At 31.1% G+C, this 7,717-nt stretch overlaps 1 protein-coding gene across 3 annotated transcripts; it reads left to right on the top strand.

The window, feature by feature from the left end:
• Nucleotides 1-1,280: 1,280 nt before the first annotated feature.
• On the top strand, nucleotides 1,281-7,411 carry THIC (thiaminC). 3 transcript variants are annotated; one of them, XM_020368895.3, is made up of 6 exons: nucleotides 1,281-1,441; nucleotides 3,321-3,637; nucleotides 3,787-3,914; nucleotides 4,783-5,609; nucleotides 6,075-6,751; nucleotides 7,212-7,411. In XM_020368895.3, exons 2-6 carry the CDS (start codon nucleotides 3,333-3,335, stop codon nucleotides 7,219-7,221), a joined length of 1,947 nt encoding a protein of 648 aa, XP_020224484.1. In that variant the 5' UTR covers nucleotides 1,281-1,441; nucleotides 3,321-3,332; the 3' UTR covers nucleotides 7,222-7,411. The 3 variants fall into 3 exon arrangements, with proteins under 3 accessions (XP_020224484.1, XP_020224485.2, XP_029128684.1); XM_020368896.3 differs by having other exon boundaries at nucleotides 1,286-1,441; nucleotides 3,326-3,637; XM_029272851.2 differs by lacking the exon at nucleotides 7,212-7,411 and having other exon boundaries at nucleotides 1,286-1,441; nucleotides 3,326-3,637; nucleotides 6,075-6,755.
• The last annotated feature ends 306 nt before the right edge of the window (nucleotides 7,412-7,717 follow it).

Raw genomic sequence — 7,717 nt, 5'->3', positions numbered from 1 at the left:
TAGAAAATAAGTAAACACAATTTTTAAAAATTAATTAATTAAAACCAAATAGGCCGTCAAACAATTCCTCAACTTAAACTATATTAATAAGTAAATAGTATTTTAATTCCTATAATTAGTGAATGTTATCCGCATTAGTTTCTAAAACTTAAATATCAAATAAATTTTCAAATATATTACTTATTGTTATATTTCTTGAATATGTATCAACATTTTTACTTTATTTTTATTTATAAGATTTAATTTAAAATAATTAATTATTCTTTTATGTAATTATATTAATTATTTTTTAAAATACTTCTAACTAAAGTGTATTCTTTTAATTTTATAAAATGTATTTAATTATAAATTCTTTAAAAAATATACACTTTAATTAATTGAAGAGAGAAATAATATAAGACATGCACTCTAATTGATTAGAAGATATATAAGTACTAATTAGAAAAAAGAAGTAATATAACAATAGTTTTAAAAAATATATATAAAAGATAAATTCATTGTAATCAACTAAATTAATTATTTTTTTATAATTTTAATAAATTAGATAATTGGTTCTTATATATAAAAATAAAGATATTATCATTTAGTCACATTTTATTTTAATTCTAGACAACTGTGCATCAATTTATGATTTTATTTATTTATTTTTAATTTTATTTTGAAAATTACCATCTTTGTCCTAAATTAATTGCAATTTTAACATTAAAAATTACCCCCAAGATAATTGATTCTCACTTTCAACATAATATTAATTATTTTTTTAACTTGTCTCTTCATTAATTATTCAATCTTATTGAGAAAATTAAATTATTTTAGTAAAAACGTATAAAAAGTGATATATTTATTATTATCATTAATATGTGTGTAAAAACTTTATAATGCAATTATGAGACAATACTTCCTCTATCTTCTAATATTAATTTTTTTAAATTTAAATATACAATATTTTTTTTAATTATTTTTATCTCATTTAATGATATTATTTCTAAAATATTCATTATTTAATATATGACTTTTTAGTTATACTATTTTTTTTTTTTTACATTTATAACAAAAATAATTAAAAAAATATTATGAAATTAATAAAATTTAATATAAATAAATAATTTTTTAATTCATGTAAAATTAAAATTTTTTTAATGATAGAAAAAGAGAAGGAGGATAAGTTTTAAAATCAAAGATGAAAAACAGTGTTTAGTCCAAAATTAATGAAATAATTAATAGAAAGGGTATATTGATGGGTGATGATGATATTTAGAGGGGAGGATGTGTGTAAAAATATCTTAGCCACGTCATGTGCCACTTTTGGTTGATACAACTCAGTATGTGACAGCCACTCTATATAACGCAACACACCAATGCTTCTCTTCAACCATTCACTTCACAACTCAAACTCTGCCATTGCATTGCATATAGATAAGACCAACCCCTTTTCCTTCAGGTTCTCTCTTCTCTCTCTTCTCTCTCTCTCTCTCTCTCTCTCTCTCTCTTTGCTTTACCATGCTTTCACCAAACATGTCATCATGTTTCATAACTTTGGAGTGTCCTTCAGTTGTTTTTTTTTTTCTTTCCTCTCTCAGATTGTTTTGCTAATTCTTAATTTCTTATGCCATCTTTGGTTGTCGGAATCATATTTCGGGAATATATGGTAGACATGGTTTGAAAGTCCTTTCTTTTTGTCTTGTTATGCCTTTTCTAAGATAGAAGAAATCTCACTCAACCCCTGGTGTTCTTGCATGCCAGTTTTTTTTAAATTAAAATGTTGTTTTGTTTCCCAAAAAGCATGTTTGAGAGTCGGAACAAGCGACAGTGATTTGTATATTTGAGATTGTGACTGCGATTCAAAGATCGTCTTGCCTACCAAATAAATAGTCTCTTTTCAGTCCTTCATGTATAGAAATGTTTAAGATCCCTATTTTCATAAGTGAGGGACCAAAAGAGGCAATTTTCTGTGAAGGACAAGGACCACATCTATATTAAATATACTATTTTGTATGTGAAATGCATGTATATAATTAATTATTTATATATATAAATTATATTTAAATTTATTATGCTTTAATATTTTTAAATATATAAATTATATTTTAGATTTATGATGAATAATTTGTGTTGTGATAAAATTTTATTTTTAATTTTTGATAATTTATTTTAAAATATGATTAATTAATTATATAATAAATTAAAGTTAAATTAGATAAGAAGTTAAACTCTTGAAAAACTTTTTAAAAAAAAATCTCATCCAAAATAGAGATTTGCTTAATATATAAGGGTCGATTAATAATTATGATTAATGATTATGTTTTGATAGAGATTTTTAAGAATTTTTATTTAAAGAGAGTATTTTAAAATGTTTTCAATGAGATTTTTGAATAATTATTTTAACTGCTTATCTATATGGATTAGTATTTATTATATTTATTTTTAAATTAAATTCTCACCCAAAATAGAGGTTTCTTTAATATATAAGGGTAGATTAATAATTATGTTTTGATAGAGATTTTTAAGAATTTTTATTTAAAGATGATATTTTTAAATTTTTTCAATGAGATTTTTGAATAATTATTATAACTGCTTATCTGTATGGACTAGTATTTATTATATATATATTTTAAATTAAATTTAATAATCTTTTTAAAAATATCAATAATATAATATTTATTTATATAATTAATATATTAAAATATAATAATTATTTATATGTATAATAATTTAATAAACATTTAACTTGTAATACATTTTACCTGTTAAAATACTAGTATCGTCCATTTCCATTTGGAAACAAAAAATATATAGACGATCTATTTTTGAAGGACTAAATGACTATTCTCCTATTTAAAAGATTAAAAACATATTCAAACTTATACTATATATAATTGTTGATTTTTTTAATAATTAATGATACAACTCAGCACTTTACCTTTTCAACAGCCACATAATTTATTAAACACAAAATTTAATTTTTCCTGTCATTGAGGGTAATTTGGTACTTTAGCCTCGAGTTAATTTTTTTTTTTTCTTCGTTCTAGCAGTTTCCATAAAGATGATTAAAATCTATTGTCTCTGGTTTTGAAGTGAAATTTGTTAGGTTCAGGTTCCATTTCTAGGAAGCTCTCTAATTTGAAGATCATAGTGAAGAGCATGATTATGATGTTAATTGACTAACCAATTTGTGAACCTGAGAACTTGTTAATGAAATTGATTTTTGGACACAGAATCTATTGATATCTGAGTATATAGATAGATATATTTAGAGATTATACTGCATGCCTGTTGTAATTCAACTAAACTTTTGTCTTTCAAAACTTGAAATACTGTAGTTCAGCATCAAGATGGCATCAGTGCATGCTAATGTGACATCAGTTGTTTGCAAGAATGGCAACCACACTTCTCAATCGAAATTTGCAAGTTCTTCATTCTTGCCTGGGTTTGATGCTGTTGGGCGTGTTGCTTGGAAGAAGGAACTTGTTCCATCTTCCATTGCTTTGGTACCTAGAGCCACATTAACATTTGATCCTCCAACAACCAATTCAGACAAAACCAAACAAAAGAAGCACACTGTTGACCCTGCTTCTCCAGATTTTCTTCCTCTTCCTTCCTTTGAACAGTGCTTTCCAAAGAGCACCAAAGAACATAGGTGATCCTTGTTTTCTTTTATTAGTTTACACTATTAATGGGTTTGACCACAGAAATATGGCTTTCCAAACCTTTTTTAATAAACTGGACACAACTCACTAGTCCTTGGACAGCTCACTGTAATTAATGTGTGATCGATCATGTTTATAGGGAAGTGATTCATGAAGAAACTGGTCATGTGCTCAAAGTTCCGTTTCGTCGAGTTCTTTTGTCTGGGGATGAAGGACACTTTGATACCTATGATACTAGCGGTCCCCAAAATATAAGCCCAAGGATAGGTATGAAAAACTAACATTTTTGTGCATTTTCCTTTATATCTTGCATTTCTGTATTACAGTCATTATCCTTGTGCCTAGCGGTAGGATAATAAAGACTTTTTTTTTTTTTGTGTGTGAGCAAATGAAACAGCCTATAATTCCTTTCTTAGATATAATTATTGTTATTGTTGCTGCTGCTGCTGTCTGTCTAGAAGCATTTGCAGATCCTCTTGATATTCAATAGGCAGAGAGCATTGTATAATTGTAAATGTTCCGACCAGCTTTCACAAAATTAAATGCAACATTTCTGTGCATGTTAGATAATTTGTCCTGTCTTTTCTTCAATCACTTGCATTGTCTATCACCTATCCAAGGTCGTTCAAACTGTCATGTCAGATCACCTGCGAGTTTTCAACTAGCTTAATGCTGATCCACCTCAATTTTTTCTGATTGTCTTCCATTGTGAAATTTCCTTTTGATGATTTTCAATAACAAGCTATATATAATCTTAGGTATTTCTTTTTCTTTTTTTACATTTTGAATCTATTATCAAATTATGCTAATCCTGAGTTTCTCCAATTTGCTTCCATTATCTACATGTGCTCAATTCATCGAGTCTCTTCATTTCTATCAACCGTTGTAGAATTAAAACATCAGACTCTGGTTTAGCACTCTAATGTTAGAAATAAAGTTTACCCAATTAACATTTTCATTTATATATATCCTTTAATTTACCCCGACTTATATTACTTGCACAAAATCTTAAAGTGATGGAATTGTTTTTATTGCTATCATTGAAGAATCTAATTTTGGCTTATGTATACTTGCACTAAGTTTTTGGAAACTTACATTTATATACTTGATTTGTTTTCATGAATCTAATGATTAGGACTCCCAAAATTGCGCAAGGAGTGGGTTGATAGGAGGGAGAAAATGGGTCCACCAAGATTCACTCAGATGTACTATGCTAAGCAGGGAATCATTACTGAGGAGATGCTGTATTGTGCCACCCGTGAGAAACTTGACCCAGAGTTTGTGAGGTCAGAAGTTGCCCGGGGACGTGCTATCATCCCTTCCAACAAGAAACATTTGGAGTTAGAGCCCATGATAGTTGGAAGAAACTTTTTGGTGAAAGTAAACGCCAACATTGGAAATTCTGCAGTTGCAAGCTCTATAGAAGAGGAAGTTTACAAGGTTCAGTGGGCAACTATGTGGGGAGCAGACACAGTCATGGATCTCTCAACTGGCCGTCACATTCATGAAACTCGAGAGTGGATCTTACGCAACTCTGCTGTACCAGTTGGGACTGTACCTATTTATCAAGCACTTGAAAAAGTTAATGGAATTGCTGAAAATCTTAGCTGGGAGGTTTTCAGGGATACCTTGATTGAACAAGCTGAACAGGGTGTAGATTACTTCACCATCCATGCAGGAGTTCTTCTGAGATATATTCCCTTAACAGCAAAACGTATGACAGGAATTGTCTCCAGAGGAGGATCTATTCATGCAAAGTGGTGCTTAGCTTATCACAAAGAGAATTTTGCTTATGAACACTGGGATGACATACTTGACATCTGCAATCAGTATGATGTGGCCCTATCGATTGGTGATGGCCTAAGACCTGGATCCATCTATGATGCAAACGACACAGCTCAATTTGCTGAGCTCTTGACACAAGGAGAACTGACCCGTAGAGCATGGGAAAAGGATGTACAGGTGAAACAAATAAAACTTTCTTCATTGCATGATACTGGTAAATTTATGGAAAGATGAAGTGATTTAGTCTTTAACTTCAATTTGTATTTTGACTGAATATCTATTAATTGTGTTACTTTCATTCTTAATTCTTCAGCACGAACAATTAGGACTTGCTAGGGATAATTCTAGTCACGCTTTATTAGAATTACTCACTTGGATAGGAATAAACTAATAATCCATTGGAAAAGGTATATTGTAATTGCTGTTGAACTTGTCACTGCTGTGATGAACAATGAAGTTCCTAGTTGGCCACCTTGTAGTGCTTAATATACTGCGCTGTGTTTTTACTTTTTATATAGATTTTGTTATGTGGCCTTATCTATTTCATATGATATTAAACTATCATCATCTAATGCAATATTATCACTAATATTATCCCTGGAGACAGTGAGTGTTTTTTGTTTACTTTGAATTATTCTACAGGTAATGAATGAAGGACCTGGACATATCCCAATGCACAAGATTCCTGAAAACATGCAGAAGCAGCTAGAATGGTGTAATGAAGCACCATTTTACACTCTTGGTCCTTTAACAACTGATATTGCCCCTGGCTATGATCACATCACCTCTGCAATTGGTGCTGCAAATATTGGGGCACTTGGTACAGCGCTTCTCTGTTATGTGACTCCAAAAGAACATCTCGGGTTGCCAAACCGTGATGATGTGAAGGCTGGAGTTATAGCTTACAAGATAGCAGCTCATGCTGCTGATTTAGCCAAATGTCATCCACATGCTCAAGCCTGGGATGATGCATTGAGCAAGGCAAGGTTTGAATTTCGATGGATGGATCAGTTTGCTTTGTCATTGGATCCAATGACTGCCATGTCCTTCCATGATGAAACCTTGCCGGCAGATGGTGCGAAAGTGGCTCATTTCTGCTCAATGTGTGGCCCTAAATTCTGCTCTATGAAAATAACAGAGGATGTGAGGAAGTATGCTGAGCAACATGGCTATGGAACTGCTGAGGAAGCTTTGCTGCGTGGGATGGATGCTATGAGTGCTGAATTTCAAGCTGCCAAGAAAACTATCAGTGGAGAGCAACATGGTGAAGCTGGTGGAGAGATTTACCTGCCAGAAGCTTACCTAAATTCCAAGGAGAGGTGAGGCAATAAAATATATTGCTTTTTTCAACAAGATGTGCCTTTTCTCATTTGACATGGATTATAATGGCGTGCTGAGAATCAAGTCTATAAATATGCTAATAAGAAACTTGAAATCTGTTTGGATAAAATTTTTTAAAGCACTTATTGGAGAGAAAAATATGAAGAAAAATTGAAATAAACTTCTCCATAAGTTAAAATTATTTTATGCACGAGTTAAAAATAAGATTTTGGAGAAGCAAATAGAAGAGAGTTTCTACAAATCAGCTTATACATAAGCTAATTTTAGCTTATGCAAAACTTATTTCATTTTTCCTTCTTTCTTACAAGTGTTTTTGAAAAAGTTTATTCAAACAGACCCTTAAACTGAATAGAAATCTCATATAGAATATGCCAACTACTTGCATTGTCTAGGGGTTTGTCAACTGAAGATGGAATTATCTTACATGTTATTTTGCAGGACTACATAAATGGAGCAAATCATTTGGAAGATCTTGTAGCTAGTTTCACAACAGGCCTATGAGGGCAGCGAAGCATTTTCAAGCCGTAGGAGAATAAGATCTGTTTGTGGATAATATTTAAGAACTTTATCTTTAGTAAACTTCTGTTTTGTTATCCAATTCTCAGCAATAAATTGCTCTAGTATCATGTTTAGTACCATCTTTATCTTTTGGGCTCTTTTATTAACACCCGAGATGCACCAGGGGTGCCTGAATCTGCATGAGCTCTGGCTATCAAGCTAGGAAGCTAGCAGATCAGGCTGAGATAGTCCCTTTGAACCTGATCAGGGTGATGCCTGCGTAGGGAGCGTGCATTCTTTTCTTTCTGTTTTTCATGATTCTGCAGGAAGTGTGCGTTCTGCGTTGTATACGTGCTTTGGACTAGCTAATGCTGGGAAGCAGCAGGTTCAGCATTTTGGCCATGCCATTTGGTCACGGTTAGAAGTAGTTGAACTGAAATAATATA

The sequence above is a fragment of the Cajanus cajan genome, chromosome 3 (assembly GCF_000230855.2).
Source record: "Cajanus cajan strain Asha chromosome 3, NIPB_CcT2T_4, whole genome shotgun sequence".
Classification (NCBI taxonomy): Eukaryota; Viridiplantae; Streptophyta; class Magnoliopsida; order Fabales; family Fabaceae; genus Cajanus; species Cajanus cajan.
The sequence above is the reverse complement of the archived record's forward strand: the minus strand, read 5'-3'. Positions and strand labels throughout refer to the sequence as shown.

Bases quoted from the DNA above. Each gene is read 5' to 3' on its own strand.
- THIC (XM_020368896.3), top strand. From the start codon at position 1,359: ATGCTTCTCTTCAACCATTCACTTCACAACTCAAACTCTGCCATTGCA. The intron at 1,442-3,325 runs GTTCTCTCTTCT...ACTGTAGTTCAG, and splicing joins ACCAACCCCTTTTCCTTCAG to CATCAAGATGGCATCAGTGC. The intron at 3,915-4,782 runs GTATGAAAAACT...TCTAATGATTAG, and splicing joins AAATATAAGCCCAAGGATAG to GACTCCCAAAATTGCGCAAG.